Source organism: Gamsiella multidivaricata (genome assembly GCF_025024155.1).
Source record: "Gamsiella multidivaricata strain RSA 2152 chromosome Unknown BC939scaffold_137, whole genome shotgun sequence".
NCBI lineage: Eukaryota > Fungi > Mortierellomycota > Mortierellomycetes > Mortierellales > Mortierellaceae > Gamsiella > Gamsiella multidivaricata.
The window spans coordinates 1-19,902 of NW_026251845.1; the positions used below are offsets into that span (position 1 = coordinate 1).

The 19,902-nt window shown below is 48.2% G+C and overlaps 8 protein-coding genes across 8 annotated transcripts; 6 read left to right on the forward strand and 2 right to left on the reverse strand.

Annotated features, from left to right (window-relative positions):
• The first annotated feature begins 386 nt into the window (after nt 1-386).
• BC939DRAFT_533755 (uncharacterized protein) lies at nt 387-1,348 on the forward strand. Its single transcript, XM_051561712.1, has 3 exons — nt 387-558; nt 665-903; nt 1,006-1,348. The coding sequence occupies exons 1-3, from the start codon at nt 447-449 to the stop codon at nt 1,255-1,257; spliced, it is 603 nt and encodes a 200-aa protein (XP_051406247.1). The 5' UTR covers nt 387-446; the 3' UTR covers nt 1,258-1,348.
• A 433-nt stretch (nt 1,349-1,781) lies between these two features.
• Nucleotides 1,782-2,670, reverse strand: BC939DRAFT_56607 (uncharacterized protein). Its single transcript, XM_051561753.1, has 4 exons — nt 2,398-2,670; nt 2,125-2,240; nt 1,980-2,052; nt 1,782-1,840 (listed from the first exon to the last, which is right to left on the reverse strand). The coding sequence occupies exons 1-4, from the start codon at nt 2,569-2,571 to the stop codon at nt 1,817-1,819; spliced, it is 387 nt and encodes a 128-aa protein (XP_051406248.1). The 5' UTR covers nt 2,572-2,670; the 3' UTR covers nt 1,782-1,816.
• A 116-nt stretch (nt 2,671-2,786) lies between these two features.
• On the reverse strand, nt 2,787-4,338 carry BC939DRAFT_56691 (uncharacterized protein). The gene has a single exon (XM_051561754.1). The coding sequence runs from the start codon at nt 3,991-3,993 to the stop codon at nt 3,085-3,087; it is 909 nt and encodes a 302-aa protein (XP_051406249.1). The 5' UTR covers nt 3,994-4,338; the 3' UTR covers nt 2,787-3,084.
• Nucleotides 4,339-7,631: 3,293 nt separating this feature from the next.
• On the forward strand, nt 7,632-8,700 carry BC939DRAFT_388461 (uncharacterized protein; the record flags this gene model as incomplete). The annotated part of the gene is made up of 3 exons (XM_051551866.1): nt 7,632-7,739; nt 8,133-8,385; nt 8,534-8,700. Coding segments are annotated over 3 exons (528 nt in total), but the record flags the coding sequence as incomplete, so codon positions are not given.
• Nucleotides 8,701-9,606: 906 nt separating this feature from the next.
• On the forward strand, nt 9,607-10,879 carry BC939DRAFT_469996 (uncharacterized protein). The gene is made up of 3 exons (XM_051558070.1): nt 9,607-9,809; nt 9,900-10,455; nt 10,573-10,879. The coding sequence occupies exons 1-3, from the start codon at nt 9,716-9,718 to the stop codon at nt 10,820-10,822; spliced, it is 900 nt and encodes a 299-aa protein (XP_051406251.1). The 5' UTR covers nt 9,607-9,715; the 3' UTR covers nt 10,823-10,879.
• A 939-nt stretch (nt 10,880-11,818) lies between these two features.
• Nucleotides 11,819-12,541, forward strand: BC939DRAFT_469998 (uncharacterized protein). Its single transcript, XM_051558071.1, has one exon. The coding sequence runs from the start codon at nt 12,026-12,028 to the stop codon at nt 12,320-12,322; it is 297 nt and encodes a 98-aa protein (XP_051406252.1). The 5' UTR covers nt 11,819-12,025; the 3' UTR covers nt 12,323-12,541.
• A 689-nt stretch (nt 12,542-13,230) lies between these two features.
• Nucleotides 13,231-15,201, forward strand: BC939DRAFT_404168 (uncharacterized protein; the record flags this gene model as incomplete). The annotated part of the gene is made up of 4 exons (XM_051552791.1): nt 13,231-13,452; nt 13,507-13,910; nt 14,142-14,815; nt 14,864-15,201. Coding segments are annotated over 4 exons (1,638 nt in total), but the record flags the coding sequence as incomplete, so codon positions are not given.
• Nucleotides 15,202-17,416: 2,215 nt separating this feature from the next.
• Nucleotides 17,417-19,460, forward strand: BC939DRAFT_533760 (uncharacterized protein). Its single transcript, XM_051561713.1, has 7 exons — nt 17,417-17,510; nt 17,641-17,791; nt 17,908-18,127; nt 18,230-18,294; nt 18,387-18,431; nt 18,533-18,574; nt 18,693-19,460. The coding sequence occupies exons 1-7, from the start codon at nt 17,467-17,469 to the stop codon at nt 19,242-19,244; spliced, it is 1,119 nt and encodes a 372-aa protein (XP_051406254.1). The 5' UTR covers nt 17,417-17,466; the 3' UTR covers nt 19,245-19,460.
• The last annotated feature ends 442 nt before the right edge of the window (nt 19,461-19,902 follow it).

Sequence of the window (19,902 nt, forward strand, 5' to 3'; positions counted from 1 at the left end):
CCGAGACTGGAGCCGGTCGTTGCCAGGATGGCAACGTGCCATTGATGCAGCTCCTTATGGTTATTGACGGGAGCAATATGCGGGATTTTGTGCCTGGAGGAGTTGTGGACTTACTCGATTGTGTGAAGGGAGCCAAGCGAGTTTGTGAACAGCTGAGCTCATCTGGTAGGGCGGATAAAAAGCCAATGTTGGGGAAGTAGCGGCGAGGAAATAAATGCAATGGCGCAGGACTGTGTGGACTTGGGTGCGCAGGTTGAGTGAATTCTCCCTTGTACATGTACAGTACAATACCAACCTCTAATTGCATACGTCCTTTTTTTTTTATTTGACTGGACCAGGATTGAGACTGCACCTTTTTTTTTTTTATTTTTGAAAAAAAAGCAATCACAATCTCATCTATCGCATCTCATCTCATCACTCCTCTCCCCAAGGATGCTGCGGCACCCATGCCCTACAAATGGGCCTGCCAACCCCATTTCATTCCCTTCATCCTCTCATTCCTTCCTTCACCCATTCACTCAGTCCTTTTTTTCCTGCTTTCCTCCACCATGACCGTCAGTATGTCCTGCTTTTTCGAGCATAACACGCCGACCTGCATGCCATTGACCTTTGCAACCGCGTACTGAAGAAGCACACCTGTCAACCATTGTTCCTCCATTCATAGACAAGCCGAAGTCAGAGGAGGCTATTATTGAGGCACTGCGCAAGAATCTGGAGGCTGTTTCACTGGACCTCAGGAACACACAGCTGGACCTCCTGGAGGCTAACGATAGCCTTGCGTCAACACAGGAAGAGCTTGAGGACACTGAGGCCAAGCTCGAAGAGACTCAACTCGAGCTGCAAAACACTCGTGATGCTCTTGCCAACACCGAGCGTGCGCGCCAAGCAGCCAACCTCGACCGCGTCCTCGCGCGCCCAGACAGATAGTAGGAGGTCTTTGTTGTCTTGAAGTTCCGGTCGCCCCAGCCATTGCCCGTCGGTGGATACCAACTTTTCACGCGGCAGCGAAAGGATGTTGAGCGCAGCTTGAAGCGATTTATTGCTAAAAATCCGGAGCTCGATGCCGTTATTATGGACGAGTTGCGATTCGATCGCTCTCCTCGAGGGCACCATGTCTACCAGCATATCAAGGACGACAAGGATGCGCCGATCGAGTTCAGTCGCCGCAACTTCGCGCTCAAGAACGGTCACACCGAGGACGACGTGATTGAGTATATCGCCATTGTCTACAACACCCATACTCAGGGGAGTCTCTAGTTTTTTTCTCAAGAAGCTGGAAGCCAATAAAGACTCACGTTTCAACAAAAACATTCGATGTTCCTGACTCTTGGTGCATTTTAATAGACAGGGCTTTACCGACACCATATTCATAGCATCCTGTCGTAGCACTTCCTGCATATATACCAAACGCATCCCACATTGTACATTAGATTTAGACTAAATATCTCTTTCTCGATAAAAAAATGCGGCCCAGCAGACGCATCAAAGCTACATGTTGTGCGTTGCATTCTGGGTCACGTACGCGTTTTGTCTAAAAAAAAATATCGGTATTGCAACGAATGGCAAGGCACACAAACTGGGTCACATCGCAACAGCGATCAGAGCTCCAGCTTTTGCATTTTTTTTATTTGAGTGTGCTAGTAAGAGTGGGAGAGTGCGAGTAAGAATGGGAGTGAGAATGCTGAGTAAGAGTGAGAGTGCTAGTAAGAGTGAGAGTGCTAGTAAGAGTGAGTGCGCTAGTGAGTAAGAGTGAAAGGGATGTGGGTGACCAAATGAAATAGGGGATCATCACAGGTGTTCAACAATCAGAGAGAGCTCAAATCTGCGACCGACAGGTAGCCTGACTAATGTTTTTTAAAAAAAGAGAGGCATCAGTTGTCTGCGAACCTCTTTACTTGTCTGGCACTCGCCGTATGTGAACCCTTTCAAACGTGTTGTGCCTCACTGAGAGTCAGACCAATACTTCAGAATAATCATACCTGCACAGCGTCATCCTGCCTGTCGTCGTTGTTTTGTTGAGGGTTGGCAGGATCGTTGGGCGTGCTCTTCTGCCTAAAAATGCTGCTATTAGAACCATAGCGCTAAATGCCAATACAGCAAAACAAAATATCGGGCGTTCCTTACTTTTTCTGGCCACTGGATCGTTGGACGAGAGCCATTTTGGACTTGTCCAGGTCTTGATATCCCCACGACCTTTTGAGAACGTTCAGTGGGCCTTTCGCGATATTCCCAATATCCCTCTACAGCAGAGAAACAAAAAAAATATCAATGAGAGCATTACAAAACGAGATTAAAACTCTGGCACATATGAAATACAAACCTTTGCGATAAACAGAGTGGGGAAAGTTGCAATTAGGGTGCCAACCGTGGCGGTCGTGGTTGGGATAGTGAACTTGCCCACTTCATGAAGGACATACATCCCTCGGGTTTCGGTTTGTAATCGCATATAGGTTCCAACCTCGTAGACGATATGAAAGAGAGGTGCCATTCTAAATCCAGAGTCCAAAAAGGCCTTGCCGTAGCGTAGATCGCGGAAAAAATCCCAAAGGTTCTTCCAGTTGTCGTTCTCATGAGCGGGGCCTGAGATCTCACCCCAGGCAATTTCTGTCTTGTCGACAGTGACCGTGAAGTCCGGTCGGTCAGGTCTAAGCCCCAGTTTCTTTTGCGTGGCGGAGTCCTTATTTGGGCTATTGGTTAATAAAAAATCATCAAGACTTTGATTAGAGAAGTAATTCCGCCACACATCAATAGAACAGTTTGAAGTGCATCTTACAAGTGAGTGGTGGCGGATTTAGATTGAAAAAAGGCCTGCAGAACTGGGCCAATGTGTTTGACAGAGTAATCATACTCCGAAATGGAACGGTCTTCATTTCTGGGGAGATATTCTAGCCTGAGAAATGAAGAGAGAAAAACAAAATCAGCTGAATTTCACAGTGTCAATTGCGTCTTGTGATATGTAACCGAACCATACAGCGTCTCCAGCATAATCCGGATAGGTCTGTTGTCCTTATTCAAGGGCGCAAGAGTCGCTGCCACGTCTTCCATTCGGTTTTGCAGGCAAAGCTAGAAAAAGAGAAAAGAGCGTTAATGAGCCTGCACAAAACGAGCGTGAAAAATAAACAATATTGAACATACTCTGACGGCTTTCATTGGCAATAGGGTGTCAAACTCAACGGAGTCCCATTCTTCATGTGTGACCTCGCCTGATCTAATGAGCGCCTCCAATTCCTCATCTGAAAAAACAGATTTCATCCTTTCGGTGGGTCTGGATGGCACAAATATTCCGATCAAGGATACAACATCCGCAATCTCTGCGATTTTCAGCTCGGTGTTCAGGAGGGCGTCCACACAAAGCCGCTGGTATCTCTTGAAGTGACAAGTCAAGCATGCCTCGCCCTCCTGTGGCTGACAAGTGTGTGTGATTTTCTCGATCTCTGACAGAAGAATAGTTCGTTCCTCGTTGTTGATTGTTGATTGATCATCTGGTGGTGGTGCGGTTGGAGCCATTTCGGCAGGTCCTGGAGATGTGTCTGGGTTCATGTCGGATGGCAATCCCGTAGTGATATTCGAGGCTGTCGAATCCGTTGCGGCAGTGTTTGAAGGATTCACAGCTCCAAAATAAGCGGGAGGAGATCCCAGACACGAAGGTGAAGCAGCAAAGGATGGTGGTGTTTCCGGAGGAGTGGTTGAAGCATTTGAGGGAGGCGGCAGTACAGCACCTGCGTCTGAGGGTCCTGCTTCTCCTGCCCTCATGCTCGCTACTGTATCACCTGCGACTGACATTTTTGGGATGGCAGCTGTTGGGGGCAAAGGCGCAGCCAATGCGCTGTGTTGGGCTATAAGTGGCGCCTCCTCCGGTTCAACACGGACAGCGCCTAAACGTTTCTGACCAGCTAGTAGAGTGGTAACAAAAGGTGCAAAAGAAGTCAATGCGCAAGGAATGCAGTAGTCTCTCAACAGCTCTAGAAAAGTGCTTACCTGCCCCAATGACATTCACCGATGACGACGTGGACGCCGACGATGGTAGACCGTCCTGGACTTGTGAAATTTGTCGTTCAAGAGTGTTGTCGGCTTGATCAACAAGCACAGACACTGTGTCTTCAGACATATGCTATCATGCGTAGATAGGAACAGAATAAGGCAAGGAATAGTTTGCCTCCTCACTAACCATTTCTTCTTCGATATTGTGTGCTTACCTCGCCAGAGTTGTCGCGATTGCCATGTCCATTTCCTCCAAAGTCCTCACGCATGTTCTGTATAGTAACAAAGGAAGGCAAGAGCGTGGTTTAGTAACACAAACATTACAATAAAAAAAAAGAAACTGTGATATTCTTCTTCATACCAAGTCCTGTTCAAGATCTTCTCTATATTGCTTTTGAGCAAGCAATTTTTCTTTGACAGAGTATGAAAATCGATTGATTTTTGTCATGGCCTGGTCCTTGGCAATAGCTGTAACTTCCTTCCGAAAAGTGCCACTGTAAAAATCATGCAGGGCATGGGCGAAAAGGCGAACGTCCCTTGGAACCGCTTTAAACTTTGAGAGATCCTTCACAGAGGCAAGGAATGATTTTTCATCATTTCCTGTTTCAGCTAAGAACCCTTGTAGGCTCCACTCAGCAATATTGGTGGTTTTGAAATAATGGAAGGTCTCCACGCCTTCAGGGATGGCAACGGTAGCGCCTGTGTATGAAGGAGCCAGGGTCTACGTGAGATACCATGAAAGTCGTAATTAGTATATAGCTATACTTTCCATTGTTTTTAGTCAGTGTAACACATGCGCCCGCCAAAGAGCTCAGCGCATGCTACTATACCTTGATGCTCCCGCCAAATGAGCTCAGTGCATCCAGTAGACATCTCTTCTCGCCAAATTGAGCTCAGAAGAGTATGAGGATAGGAGATTGTGGTCTCCATGGCACCCCCACTAAGCCTCACTGATAAATAAACATCCACCGATAAATAAACATCAATCAACATTTGCGTGGTGCATGCGCCCGCCAAAGAGCTCAGCGCATGCTACTATACCTTGATGCACCCGCCAAATGAGCTCAGTGCATCCAGTGGACATCTCTTCTCGCCAAATTGAGCTCAGAAGAGTATGAGGATAGGAGATTGTGGTCTCCATGGCACCCCCACCAAGTCCCACCGAAAGAATGATGCCAGCCTTCATTACGAACAAACTGGAAATGAATACAACGATTACTTGCCTTAAGCATGATTCTGAGACCGAAAGAGTGTGAAGGACTTTTTGTTTGAAGAAAAACAACAGTGGAGAGAAAAAGAAGCAGAGAAAAAAAAAGAGTAATGGCTATGACGAATCGCAGGCAAATTGCAGAGGGTAATGAAAAAGAGAACCGACAATGATCTTGGCAGCGGTGGCGTTGATGAGATGATGATAAATACGTAAGAGTGATAAAGACGCTGGAGTGACAATTGCGAAGGTGTTGGTGGTGCGGTATGAAGCGAAGCGTGGATGAAAAGGGACGATTCAATGTAGTCACCGACTGCGTCACGTCAGAAAACAGGACATGAGGCAGCCTTCGGTGACGTAATTTTCGCGCCCATTGTCCTGTCATCGTTCTCCTCTCTTCCTCCTCATCTTCCTCCTCATCTTACTCTATCGCTCCCCTCCTTATTGCCACTTTATAATCGTCGACCCCTATTTTTCAAACTCAAGGTCTATTCCCAGGTGTGTTGCACCCTTGTGTACCCCCTCGTTAGTTGTGTCTCGCCGGTTCTGAGAATGTCATGACAGCACCCATTCCATGGCACATTTGGTCGTGTTCATGAGTAGGTGTAGTAGGATTGTGCAGCCCGGATGAGTCTTAAGCTGCTAGTCTTTGTCTCTTGGAGCATGGGTCGTTTGTCAGCTCTTCACAATCTATGCGTGGTGCGTGAGAGTTGTTTACTCAGTCAGTCATGCTCATGTCTCTCCTGGTTGACCATTGGAGGATGTGAGGAATGATGTTGCCCAAGAGCAGAGGCGTATGCGACTTACTTTGGCTATTTTATTAGCAGGAATGCATTGCGACACCACCCATTCCATGGCATACTTGGTCGTGTTCATGAGTGGGTGTAGTAAGTGCAGCCCGGATGAGTCTTAAGCTGCTAGTCTTTGTCTCTTGGAGCCTGGGTCGTTTGTCAATCTATGCGTGGTGCGTGAGAGTTGTTTACTCAGTCAGTCGTCCTCATGTCTCTTCTGGTTGACCATTGGAGAGTGTGGGGATGATGTTGTTGCCCAAGAGCAGAGGTGTATGCGACTTCAATGCATTTCTGGAGGGAGCGATATTTTTTTGCCTTTGGTCTTTTGCAACATAGCCGACATTTGACTACCTTGACTAATGCTACAGTATCACAACTTCGCCATGTCTTCCCACTCACCGCGCCTCCAGAACAACTCTGCCACACCGTCAGCCCATGGATGCAGCACCCTATCTTAGCACTCCCCATATGTATACCAACACGCATGCCCTCATTGTGCAGTAGACTTAGACCCTCTCGAATAAACACAGCCTTCCCGATACCCACACCTAGAGAGCCTGCGCACCGGCGTTTGCAAACACGGTCACCTCGAGATAACATCCATCCAACAGAGCGCAAAGCTGCTCCACCTGTTCCCAATCTTTTACAGTTGTTGAAGTTTGTGAACGGGAGAGATACGAGAAAGAAATAATAAAAATTGGAAAAATGCTTTGGGACACATGAGCGCTGTTACCGCCACACAAAATGAGCTTGAACTGCGTTTGTGTATCAAGGAATTAGATCAAATATCACAGCCAACATTCCAGACCTGACAGACCACTAAACCACTAAAATCTAACAATGTCAGCCTTTATAACCTTTCCGTGTGAAGGCAAACGTCCATGCATTTCAGGCTGGAATGTGCTGGAAAAGTCAGTCGCGCACAAAGAGTTTCAGAATTACGGTATCCTGTGCGGCCATGCGAACAACCTCATAGTCATCGACTGCTGTCGCATACTCAGTAGAAGTTCATAGGAGTTCAGTAGGTTCGATTTGAGGTTATGGGTCCCCAGTAATTAGCCTATCTCAGATATCATGTCCCTGTGGCTGAGCACCAGCTAACGAGCCTCAATAAAAACCTAATGTGTGTGATGTGTGGAGACACATCTTTTTCTCACTTATCTTTCAGACCTATAAACTGCTAATATATTTCACTCTCTTGCTCTAGCTTTCTTTAAAAAATTAGGATCTAATAAAGACTCAAAGGTGCAAACATCAACCATTTCCTATATATCTATTGGGATTATCAAAGCCCTGCTGATTTCCCGGTTACCCACCTTCCGGCTAAAAGATTTGCCGGGAGCTAACTTGCAAATTTCTTCTATAATAACTCTGCAAGTTGGCTCCCATGCAACTAGAGAGGGCGGTCAATAAGAGAGGGCTGAATTCATGGGGCTACCCAGGGCCTTTAAAAAATGACACCGTCTCTGCACTTCATAGAAGGAAGTATCATGGAGGAAGCACTTGAAAATGATGCCATCGTGCTGAATCACTGGAAGTTCCTGCACACGGACTGGCCCATCATCGATAGAGTGAAGCACCATCGCACAGAGCTTGTTGCTGTGAAAGATATAGACATCATCAAAACGGTCGTGCTGAATCGCCTGGGTGTCATACCTGCGTTCTTCTTCTTGACCATGATCTTCGGCACCAGAGCATACTCGTGCCCATACAGGAACGTCGAGAAGGGCATCATACTCCTCTATGTGCTTGTGAAGGGGGTCTCCTTGAGCGACATGGCACAATACATCCCAAAGACATCCTTCCACACCATTCACAAGGAATTCTACATGCATAACCCTGATGCACTCAATCGCCTTCTAACCACAATGCTGTCCAAGATGTTCTCTACATTGAAGTCGCGTCATCTTGCTGCCCAAAGAAACCCTGACCCATTCAAGAATGTGACACTCAACCTGGATGGCCATGACTCAAGGGTCACGCATGTGAACGCAGACAAAGCTAGCATGTATTCATACAAGCTGAAGAAGTCGGGATTTCGCGTGCAAGTGTGCACGGACATGAACAACATGGCCCTATTTGTGTCGGCACCCGCACCATGCCGAGACTACAATGACGGGACAATGCTCCAACGCATGGGCATCCAATCCAAGATCAACAAGCTAGACTGCAATGCACTGGATGGCGGGTACAATTTGTACATCAATAAGTTGCTGGACAGTTCGGACGAGCTTCAGTACGAGAACTTCTGCTATCCGATCCGCAAGACACGCGGGATAGCACTGACTGATGAGGAGAAGTCCTACAACGACATCTTTGGAAGTTTTCGTTCCAAGATAGAGGGCCATTTCGGGGAGATGCAGTCAACGTTCACTAAGTTCAGCCACACGGTAGTGAATGCGACGGGTAGGCAGTACTTTGGAGTGTGAGTTAACGAGAAAGAAAGGTGATGTTTATTGATCTGGGTTTCTTCGTTAAATAAAAACAGGAGCCAGCCGGGTGTCCGGCTGTACCTGATCTAGTGACTGCCTTTCCGTTACAGTGAACAAGGTAGCAGAGAAGGATACATTTGGGCTTCAGTACAAGCTGGCGTGTCTACTGCTGAACATCAAGAGGTTTGCAGCACTGAAGGATATCCCCACTGAACAGCACCACATGTTCTGGGTTCAGGATGGCTTTGATTATCCCAGTAAGACAGAGAATCTAGAGATCATGTATACCCTCCCGAATATCAAAGTCAAACTGTCACAGAGTGAAGCTTTGCTTGCTACGCGGAAGGCTTTCTTAGATATGGCCATTTCTTCTCAGACACAAACTGCCGACGCTGACATGATCTCTGGGGATGATGACAGAGATTATGAGGTGGAGAAGATCATTGGCCACCGAGGAGAAGGCAGTGAGAGGGGGTATCAGATCTTGCAGAGGAGTGGTAGTGGTGTGGCAAAGTGGGTGCCGGCCTTCGACGTTGATGCAAACAAAAAGGTTACAGAATACCTTAAAGCCACACTGAGCTTCGAGTAGCTCCAGAAGGGGGTCGTTCCGGATCTGAAGGCCAGACCAAGGATGCTAGCACAGCCCAGATTCTAAGAACTACACAAATAGTCGATATTTAAAAAACGCCGCATCTGTTCATCTAAAGACCCTGGAGTGCTGAGGAGCAGCTCGTCTTCTTGTGCTCTTCAAATTCGGTGGAGATGTTTAAAGGTCTAGCTAGAGTTGCTATTTCGGAGGTGCTTTGATGGACACCCTTCCCCAACATATCGGTGCTGCTACATTGGTCTACGACATAGTCACAGCACACGCCAGGTGTTGCCGGCCGTGTCTATGTTCTGCGTTTTTAATTTGTGTACCAGTCTGTGGAGAACCTTTATAGCTCTGGTTCAGCATCCTGACTGCGTTATGTGGGATGATCTACTCTGGCGTTTCTAGAGAGTTGCGCCTGTCGCCAGTGCGTGTTGTTGGTTTGTCCGCTGTGACAATGACCAGAGACTGGTTTATCTGGAGCCTAGTCTGAGACTAGTGGATCAAGAACAACCTCCAATGCCTACAACTTTTGATCCACTGGTCTTTTCGACATGCGGACAACGCTGCTCTGTCGAGAGAATCAAAATCTATTGACCTACGTTGTCTTTTTCGAAATTTTCCTTCCTAAAAAATATCTGTTGGCTTTAGGTGACGTGCATTGTACAGACACGGAGCGATCACATCGCATCTCTCTCTCTCTCTCTCTCTCACCATGTCCGAATTCCAGCGTGGATTGCAGGCCTTCGAACGACTCGTCAAATCAGATGAAGGCGTGCGCGCTGGTTCATGCCGCAAGTGCGGTGGAAGTAAGTTTATTTTCCATACGGTCGGCGATGCATAACAGACAATCAGGCTATGCATACTAAAGCGCCTGTGTCTCTCTGCTCTTCCTATAGGCGGGCACTTGACCTTTGAATGCCGCAATCTTATCAAGCTGGATGAACCCGCACAAAAGCCAAAGAGCAACTCACGGTTCGGGTTCCTGAAAAGGCAGCTTGGTGTCTCCCCTACTTCATCGCCCTCGCCTTCTGGAACAGGAGCATCATCCTCTGCGGGCAAACAGCCGAGCATTGGAAGGGAATCAGGATCTGGATCGACTCGTAAAACAGAGACCTCCTCCTCCCAAAGAAAAAAAAAGAGGCAAAGCAGCGTTAGCAGCAGTGGCAGCAGTGGCAGCAGTAACAGTGATAGCGAGTCCGCTTCAGACTCGTCTTCAGACTCAGAAGATGATCGCCGACATAGAAAGAGAAAGCATCACAGGAAGGAATCTTCATCGAGGCATGCCAAAAGTAGCCACAGGAGTCACAGGAATCGCCGTAGCTCCTCTCGAGATCGCTCTCGAGAGAGAAGCAGCCGTAGCAACCACAAGGCTTCAAAGAAAGAGGATCGTCGTCCAAGGTCGCAATCTCGTTCAGATTCTCGCTCTCCATCGCGCTCAAGATCTAAATCAAGGTACGGAGCGCCTGCAATGGCTGCTGTTGATGTTAATTGGTGTTTATAGAGCAATGCCTTGTCTTTTTTTTTTTTATCGTAGCTGACATTTGCTATATCCTGCATTACTTTGTATAGAGAACGCAGTAGCAGACGAAGCAGAACTTCTCGACGCGAGGAGCGGTCCCGTTCGCGTTCTCCTGTTTCTTACAGACACCGTCGCTCAAAGGAAACAGGGCCTCACTCCCCCGATGGATCAAGAGGACGTCCTCTCAGTAGGTCTGTCTCACCGATACGACGATCATACAGCAGATCGCATTCTCCTCCAAGACGTCAGGATCGTTCCCGCTCTCGCACTCCAATCGATAGGGGTCGGGATCGTAGGTAGCATATGACAAGTTTTGGCAAATTTGGCAATAAAAATAATATACATATCACTATTGGACAATAGGCTTCATTTCTGTGTGGATAGGTTTGTTTCTGTTCCAGATGGCCAGCAGAGCGCTTGGTCGCACAAAGCATCTGCGTGATCGTCGTGATAGCAACGTGGGTGAACAGGCGGGAAGAACAAAGAAAAGGCGACTTGGACCTATTGTTCCGAGTGTGTTTTTTGATGTCGCTTGCTATAGAGTTTACAAAGAAATAATAATAAGGGTCGCATGGCATCGTCGCTCGATGCCCCTCGGTTGTCTAGACCCGATCGAAAGCAGAACATCTTGATTGTCCAATCTGTTAAGGCCATAATCGTTAACAGCTTGCATACTTTGTAAGGAGAGGGAGGGAGTCCATATGAACAAGTCCATCGCAGATTCAAGAATAGGCTGGTTCAACTACTTCTGCTGAGCCATTTGCAACACGTTGCCATGGAAAAATAAAATAAAAAAAAAGGGATCGCAATGCCCCTGGAGCTGCAAGGACAGGGCGGGAGAAATATTAATGGCGTGTATACGCCACATCTGCTCTTTTTTGACCTGGATTTGCGAGGGTGCTGTCTCCACCCATGGTCACCCATGGATTCATTGCAATAAATGCAATTAAAAAAGGTTCCGGCCAAGGGCTAGATCGGTATGATGCTGAAGCTGTATCCTTTCAGGCGTAAATGCAATCCAAGACTTCTTACATCGACACAGCATCAACCAATGGCCACGACGGCAAACCCGCAAGTGGTGAGCACTCCCAAAAGAGTTGGAGAGCAAGCCCGTTAAATGAAAGAGCAAGATGCCGAGAATCAAGCATTCTGATTCTGGGCCGATTTGCCTTTGCAAAAAAATACAAAATACCTCAAGCAATAGTTTGATCAATTGTTGAAGGGCAGGGCGGGGGGTTGTTGGGGACAAGAAGAAAGGGACACCAAGGAAGAGGAGGACTGATGTTCTTTTCCTCGCCTCTGCCCACCAATCTGCCGCTGTCGCCCTTTTCAGGTCTTCCATCGTTCACATCCCCCGACGTCGACGTCGTTTCGTTTTTTATCTTTGCTCTCTCGCTTGAGATAAAGAAACGATCAAGAAGAAAAAAGAAGCAAAATTGCGAGGCCGCCTTGTTCGGCGGCAAATCTGGGATATCAGGCACTGAGTTCTGCACCACAAGACGGATGCGTTTGTTAAACCATTCAATGGAGTCAAAAGGCGCTATCTTTTCTCTTTCTTTTTTTCTTCTCGCCATCTCATCCCTTCCATCCCACACTTCCACCTTCCCCACACCCCTCTCCCTCTCTTCCCCCCTCCCCAACCCACGCCTCCTTTCGCCCTTGCTTCCCTTCCTCAGCCCTCAATCCACCCTCTCTAGTACACGTTCCCTTCCCACTCATTCTCTTGTTTCCTCATTTCATCCCCATCATCCCTTATTTCATTGTCCCATTCAGGACACTCAACGCCTTGGGGCAAGGTAAAAAAACAACAAGCTGAAACCCCACGCGCGAGTGAGCCATCAGCGCCTACTGCACTGCAAAGAGACAAGGATAAGCTGATGGGGCTCTCTCCTCTTTTTCCTCCCAACACCAACCGACAAGAGTAAAGGGCCGAAAAAGGGCAGGTGTGAGACTAAAGCGCACACATGGAACTGCAGACTGCGGTGCTAATTGCACATACTTTGGTGTGCCAATCTAGGTGCCATGGTGCCTGGATTGGTGGCAGAGCATCCTCCCTTCCCTATCACCCTTCACTCCCCCAACCCCTGATGCCCCCACAGCTCCTTCTGCATCTTGAACAACGGCAGCGAAAGAGCTTTCCTCCCCCACTGGAGGTGCTTATTACATGGGTTTCTCGTCCTTGAATGAACTCTCAATTCCACTTCTCTCTTCTGGATAACAACAGCAAATGATGTCCGTCAATGGATCGCTGCTGCTGCGGGATCAACGAACCTCCTTCAGAAGAAGCCCTTTTGGCGCCATGCTCTTACTCTTCTCTTCAGCTGCGGCTCTTTGTTTGGGCGGGGTCTGCTTGAGCTCTCTCGCGTTTTGTCCGCTCTCTTGTTGTTTACTAACAGGAATATCTTTTCCATCTTGCTTATCGATTTTCCTTCCCACCCTCCCTTCTCCATCCAGACACGCATCGCCAAGGGACCACCCTCGCTCACGTCGCACAACAGATACACGCACCCACTCGAGAAAAGGAAGATCGTCTCTGTTTGTCGTCCTTCTAGTCCACGTCTTTTTTTTTTCTTTTTTTTTCTTTTGGCAAGAGGACAAACATTGGTCGTCTTTTTTTAATCCACCGGTCATTCAGGACATCCGATATACTCACAAGTAGCCGGCATCAGCATAAGCAACAGCAACAGCATTCATCACAGTAATCCACCATGCCAGCACCAGCGCCGGGGCTCCAGTCCATCTCGGACTTGACCACAACGTCCCGTATCACAACGGGCGACATCCCCCCTCCCCTCGTCGGCGCGACAATGACCATCGTCGATGATAAATTATACCTCTTTGGAGGTCGATTGATCCAGACACGACAGATGACCAACTCGCTCTTTATACTCCATCTCGACGAGTTTCGCTGGGAGAATGTCTCCGAGATTGTCAATGTTATGCCCACACAGCTGCCCGTCGGCGATCCCGGCGCAGAGGACGAGAACGAGATGTCGCCTCCTCCCACAGAGAGATATTTCCACTCGGCAAACCCCTACAAGAACATGATCGTCTTCTTTGGAGGTATGGGCCCCTCCCTCTCCACGATTGACGGCCAGCAACAGGACCTAGTTGTCTTTGATGACATCAAGGTGCTAGATCTCGAGCTCTTGCAGTGGCGCCAGGTTCGCATTCCTTCTTCACCCCATGCACCTAAACCCCGTTACGCGCACCTCTCCAGCATCTCTGGCAGCAAGCTAGCTGTCATCGGAGGTCAGGATATCGGCAACCAATACATCGAAGAGATTAATGTTCTCGACCTTGATAGCTGGCAGTGGGTTGCCTCGATGCCCTTCGACAAGCACTGTGGATCCTACCGTTCCATTGCGGTCAGTGGTAGTGGCCAAGGGTCCGCCATCCCTCAGATTGGAAGCGAGATTGACCAGACCTCTCCAAACCCGCTCTCGCCCACGTCTGCAGACGGCTTCCCGACGTCCTATCTTCGCAAGGCCTCTTCGAACTCAACGCTCCACTATACGCCCTCGCTTCGAAAGAGTTCATCCAACCTGGCACTCACCAAAAAGGGAGGTCCTATGTCACGTCTCTCCGGTGGGGCGGGCAGCTTTGGCAACTTCAGCAGCTCGCCTCCTTCGGAAAATCGCTCGTCGATTTACCGTCTTTCTCATATTATGACATCCACGCCGGTCCAGCAGGAGGAGCATCCCATCTACCTGTACTCGAACTTTAATTTCACAGACGTCAAGCGCGAGCTCCAGGTTCTCAGCCCACCTCAGTTCCAGATTCAGGATCACTCGCACTCTATGTCTGGCAGCTTGCTCCCACCCGGCCTTCGCTTCCCAACAGGCGCCATCGCAGGACAACATTTGCTTCTCTCCGGCACCTATCTCACCAATACTCAGCAGTCCTTCAGCATCTGGTCCCTAAATCTCTCAAGCCTGGTCTGGACCCGCATCGATACCGGCTCTGTCTTCAGCTCTGGCTCATGGAACCGAGGTTTGCTGCTCGAGTCTTCGAATGCATACCTTGTCTTTGGAAACAGGAACAGGAGCCTTGCAGACGACTACCAGAATCGCCAGACCAACTTTGAGCATGTCTCCATTGTCGACCTGGAAGCATTTGGTATCTACCAGCATCCACCCACGACGATGACCCAAACTGCACAGGAGTTGGGATTGGGGCTGCTGAATGATCCGGCAATGGCCGACTTTGAGATCTTGACCATCGATGGCCAGCGTATCCCAGTCAACTCTTCGATTCTAGCGGCTCGTTGGCCTTACTTTGGGGCGCTTTTGCGTGAACAGGAGGAACTGGACGCGGCAGCAAACTCGGGAAACACTGAAGAGAATAACGACTACGACCCATCGCTATTTGCAAAGAAGACCTTGTCCCTCCCGGAGCCGTATACAGTCGTTCTGGCATTCCTACAGTATCTTTACACGGACCATCTAGTAACTGCCCAACAGCATCATTCTCAGGTCTTATCGCAATTGTTGCTGCTCGCAGATATGTACGGTCTTGACCGCCTCCGCGATCTTGCAACACATGCTCTCCATCAAATGCTTAACATGTCCACCGCAGCCATGGTCTACGAAACCGCAGCACTCTCTCAGCAGACAGGACTCCAGATTCGGTCTCTCAAGGTCATGATTGCAGCCAAGAAGATGCTTCAGCAGCAACAGCTCAAACTTCAGCAACAACAGGCACAGAGTCAAAGCATCTCAGCAGAGCACGCATGGCGTGCACACGACCAAAGTGATGATCATGGTGCAGGACCCTACGGATCAAATCCCTATATGTCACAGCAGCAGAATATCCACAGCCTCTTCCAGCCTACACCACCGCCCCCATTGTCCCCAGGATCTAACCCGACTTCACCGGACTACCAGCGTCTCTCTATGAATGGATCTCAGGGAACAGCTTTACCGCATCCCATGGTCAGGAACAGGAGCTCGCTCCTGGGAGCAATGCAGCCCCAGCACTGGAATACAGAGCCGCTGACGCCACCTCCAGCCTCACCACCACCACCAGCAGCAAACCCTCCAAAGTCAGCCCCAGCAGCCAAACAGTCGTTTTTCTCTTTCGCAGGATCCAAGAACAAGGCTGCTGCTCAACAGGCTACGTCCGCAAACGTGTCAAGTTCCGTAGCCAGTATCCGCTCGAATATCACAGGCACGACTGCAGTCAGCAACAATAGCAACGCTAGTAGCTCAAAGAGGGCCCCGCAGTTTGGCAACATGGGTATGTCGGTCCAATCTGACGCCGCCAGTATCCGAAGTGCCAAGTCTGGAGGGTCCGACAACAGCCCCGAGAAGAAGAAGCAAGACGAGCAACACAAGCGCGAAGTGATGCAAAGGCTTCTGGACGGATCCTTTGGTACTTCATTTGGGGGTGGCGGTTTTCCTGCGAGCGGATTTTGAAGCACAACACGACGATGTGCAATCCGATTGCTTCTCACACTGACACTGACGTCCCCAGTCTTTGCTTGAACACTTTTTTTTTCTTTTCTTTTTCCGTTTCTTTGCATCCACAGGACACCGCCACTCCGACTGAAGGAGCTGCATCGCCCACTCACTTTATCCTCGTCCTGCTCCTGCTCCCTCAACTCTTCCTTTCGTATCCATCTCATGGTTAAATGGGCTCCATCGATGCTCTCCCTCTTGGCTCTACTCGGTCTCGCTGGATGGCTCCATGGCTCCCATTTTACCGCCTCTCCGGATTGAAGATAATGATCGATCCACAGATACTGCAACGCCCTCCTCATTTGGTTTATTCCTCTCATTTTTGTCTGATGTAAAAAGTTGTTTTCGTCTTGTTCATTTCATTTTCTTGACTACAATATATCATAAACGACCAGATGGTACCCGTGTGGTCCCATCCTCCAAAAATCAATGGATGACCATCGATAGCTACTTGAGGAACAAACCAATCCCAGTCGAAGTATCGCTGCAGAGGTACCCTTTGCAGGCTCTCTCTCTGCCTTTATTTCTTGGAAGATGCCATTAGACTTTCATTTTGCATCAGAGTTCAATCGAACAATGCAACGAAGACCTTGCGGGGGTGCTGATACCTAACTCTGTTCTCATTTTTGATTTCTGAAAAAAAAAATGGAGAGCGAAATGGCAGAGCAATATTGAGCAAAGAGGCATGAAAGGAGTGGTGCATTATATGATGGCATTACCAGATAGACATTGCTGCCTTGACAAAAAAAAAAGGAAGGGGGGGGGAAACACGCACTGGCGACGTGCAGGACCAGTGGAAGTTCGCCAAGATCCTAGGCACGTCCGGCTTTTATGGGCTAGGCAGCATCTGCGGTGGTGCTGAGCGACAGAAGGAAGCCGCTCGCCTCGTTCACTCTGTTCTTTGCTCTCGTGCTCCATTCGCTTCCGACTTGTCCTCACTTTACTTCTGCATCTCATTCCTTCTTTTGAAAAGAAACTTTATCTTGTTAGAAACCCTGCTTAAATTATTCGTATCATATCGACTAGAGCTGAATGAAAAGACACCACTATTTGCGGTAATATCACTTATACTGCATGTAGTAGTACCAAGGCCCTTGTGCACCGGCGTCTACAAATTTCCTCAGGTGCACGCGTCGTTCCGGCATGCACGCGATAGGGATCGCGTTCCATACACACACATGCACGTCACCGCGTCAACTGGGACTTCAAACGCATCCAAAAAAGGCTCAAATTAGTTCTGATGCCGGTTCCCTGGGCCCCGAAGGGGCTTTAGGGGGTTTTTAGGGGGGTTTGATATATATCCATCCCGATTGTATGCACTGTCAGTATTTCCGACTTAGAAGGTGGGGATGGGACATTGTGACTTTGAGCGTACAAAAGGACACCTGCGTCAATTTATCAATTGGGGAACTGTAAATAAAATAAACCCCTGATGCAAGCTGATTGCTATCATACCTCCAACAGTCATCACAAAGCACGGTCGCCATGGATCCAGAAGCGACCAGGAGTTCCATTGAGCTCTGCAATGCGTATGTGGCACCTGTACTTTAGGAGAGCAACCAAGTTCGACGACATCAATTACATTGCGGGAGACTTTTTTTTTTTTTAAATTGCAATCTGACAGCTGGCCTTGTCTGTTCTTCGTTCTTGCTTGATAAGTCTTACGACCGAATTCCAGCACAGTCGGCTATACATCCATGGACTCCAAGAAGAATTCCTAGTCGAGAACAAACTCGAAAAACTGGAAGCTATCTCTGGTGGAGCCGCTATGGCGTTGACACGGACCGAGGGAGATTTACAATACTACAAGGTATTGATATACTGTCCAGATGATGAAAGTGGACCGGGGCGATTATAGACATGAGAAGATAAAGACATATGCAATTGAGCCGCTTCATCTAATGTTGTGCCTTTGTCCTCTGATAGAGCCATTTCGATAAACTGGCGATCAGCTACACGGAATTGGCCACGAAAGAACGGTTTCTAGCATATATTGCGGAGGAAATCCCTCTCAACATCACCTTGGACAGCAATCAAAAGATGGAAGCCAAGGCTGCAATAGCCAAAAAGGAAGAGGAAGAGACAGAGATGAGCGTGATTCAGTTGCAGGATCAGATTAGTGAGACTTCAGAGGCCGCATGCCGAGGTAAGGGGGATCCAGGAACTGCAAATAAGGATGACGGATCGTATTAATGCAACGTGCTATTTCGCGCTGCTCAGAGCTGACAATGTCTTTCTCTTACACTAGATTATGAGGAACTACACAAAGGAATCCTTGAATTGACAAAATCACTTAAGGATATACAAAGCATGGTACGCAGGAACCGTCGATACAGCGGTAGTCATGGCGTAGTGGAAGCTAGTGAACTTATAGACTGACCACGCGCGCTTATTGGGTTTCATAGGAGAGAGAGTTGACGGAAATGAAAAAGATGGATGACCAGTACAGGGTATGTCTTGTCCTATGTTGACTTTTATGGTGGTCGTTTGATCCGCATGCTAATTATTGTTTTATTATTATTATTATTATTATTATTCTTTCTGACAATAGGGCATGACATTAGAGCATTCTCAAAGGGTTCTAACAGCACAGGTATGGGAATTAGTTAGATTTTTCGTTGGATGGCGAACCTTGGTAAAAAAAAAAAAAAAAAAGCGACCAGGAACTGACAAGAAGCCCTCGGTCTCTTTTTGACCTTTCATATCTTCAGACCCAGCAATTGCACCATCTTCACCAGGACTTGGAGGAGATGACTGCCGAGATTGAAAATCTGAAGTGGCAAGAGACACAGCTCAAGGACAGCAACCAGAGACTTGTCACGCAGTGCATCCAGTCCGAGTCGCAGGCCAAGGAGGCTGTCAAGATGAGTGTCCTCCGTCGGCCCGAGATTGAGAAAGCGTACAAGGACTGTGTGGAGGCAACGAAGCAATACCAGGAGGGCGTCGGTCTCGAGTCGATTCAATTCTTACCAGAGTCCAACTCACTCATTCTCGAGTACAAGATCATGCCCGAATCGGCTACTCTGTACACTGTGAACCCCAATTTGGTTGCGAAAGTGAACGCGCGGAGCGCTAGGAACAGGAAACCGATTTTGACGCAGTTCTTGATCAAGATCCATCCGAAGAGCGGTCGATTGTTGTCGGCAAATATTGAGAATGCAGGGTGCGATGTCAAGGACGTGATTCAGACGGCGAAGATGAGAAACGATATTGCCTTCTTGGTATCCGAGACACTCGACAGGGTGATGAAAGCCCATCCTTGACGCCGGACTTAGGGACTATAGGAAAAAAAAAAAAAAAGCTTGTATTCATCTACTGTAGTACTATAATATTTTTATCCCCATCTTCAAAACAGTGCAAAAGCAAGATTCTTTTGGTCGTTTAAAATTGTATCATGAGATAGACAGGCAGAGAGACCAGCCGCGCGATATAACGAAAGCTGACCTGCGCGTCTGGGGGATCTGGTGTCAATAAAAAAGGCAATATAACGAAAGCTGCAGATTCGCTAGCCGGCTTTTGCCATGGGTGAGTAGAGCCAGTTCCATTTTAAAACTTACAAAAGACATACGCGAAAATACGCGTTCATGGCAAGTTATTAGCCAACTTGCGATACCTAGAATTCAATGGTTTTTCTCCACTATCCTCAATCCGAAATATACGCCTCTGCATTCTTGTACACCTCGGTTCTGGGCTTCACGGCCACCGATGTAATGGAAATGTCAGCATTGGATAAGGAATTGAGTAATGTGTACTTGAATGAAGGCGCGACATTCGTTCCATGGTACCTCTTCGCCTACTCGAAGAAGTGTGATATTCACAGAGATACGGGCCGCCAACGTCCTGACGGCCGACAAGCTGGAGTTTATGACCACTGGCTTCGAGCTATGCATGGAAAATGGGATACTTACGATCGAACTTCCT

What these genes read in the sequence shown, in the direction of transcription:
- BC939DRAFT_56607 (XM_051561753.1), bottom strand. Translation starts at nt 2,571, where the DNA reads ATGAGAACGACAACTGGAAGAACCTTTGGGATTTTTTCCGCGATCTAC. An exon ending in CGATCCAGTGGCCAGAAAAA is followed by an intron (nt 2,053 to 2,124) that starts GTAAGGAACGCC and finishes CAGCATTTTTAG; the next exon opens with GCAGAAGAGCACGCCCAACG. An exon ending in GGCAGGATGACGCTGTGCAG is followed by an intron (nt 1,841 to 1,979) that starts GTATGATTATTC and finishes AACATTAGTCAG; the next exon opens with GCTACCTGTCGGTCGCAGAT.
- BC939DRAFT_533755 (XM_051561712.1), top strand. Translation starts at nt 447, where the DNA reads ATGCCCTACAAATGGGCCTGCCAACCCCATTTCATTCCCTTCATCCTC. An exon ending in TTCCTCCACCATGACCGTCA is followed by an intron (nt 559 to 664) that starts GTATGTCCTGCT and finishes CTCCATTCATAG; the next exon opens with ACAAGCCGAAGTCAGAGGAG. An exon ending in AAGCAGCCAACCTCGACCGC is followed by an intron (nt 904 to 1,005) that starts GTCCTCGCGCGC and finishes TTCACGCGGCAG; the next exon opens with CGAAAGGATGTTGAGCGCAG.
- BC939DRAFT_56691 (XM_051561754.1), bottom strand. Translation starts at nt 3,993, where the DNA reads ATGTCATTGGGGCAGGTAAGCACTTTTCTAGAGCTGTTGAGAGACTAC.
- BC939DRAFT_469998 (XM_051558071.1), top strand. Translation starts at nt 12,026, where the DNA reads ATGCGTTTGTTAAACCATTCAATGGAGTCAAAAGGCGCTATCTTTTCT.
- BC939DRAFT_533760 (XM_051561713.1), top strand. Translation starts at nt 17,467, where the DNA reads ATGGATCCAGAAGCGACCAGGAGTTCCATTGAGCTCTGCAATGC. An exon ending in GAGATTTACAATACTACAAG is followed by an intron (nt 17,792 to 17,907) that starts GTATTGATATAC and finishes GTCCTCTGATAG; the next exon opens with AGCCATTTCGATAAACTGGC. An exon ending in TTAAGGATATACAAAGCATG is followed by an intron (nt 18,295 to 18,386) that starts GTACGCAGGAAC and finishes TGGGTTTCATAG; the next exon opens with GAGAGAGAGTTGACGGAAAT.
- BC939DRAFT_469996 (XM_051558070.1), top strand. Translation starts at nt 9,716, where the DNA reads ATGTCCGAATTCCAGCGTGGATTGCAGGCCTTCGAACGACTCGTCAAA. An exon ending in ATGCCGCAAGTGCGGTGGAA is followed by an intron (nt 9,810 to 9,899) that starts GTAAGTTTATTT and finishes CTCTTCCTATAG; the next exon opens with GCGGGCACTTGACCTTTGAA. An exon ending in CGCTCAAGATCTAAATCAAG is followed by an intron (nt 10,456 to 10,572) that starts GTACGGAGCGCC and finishes TACTTTGTATAG; the next exon opens with AGAACGCAGTAGCAGACGAA.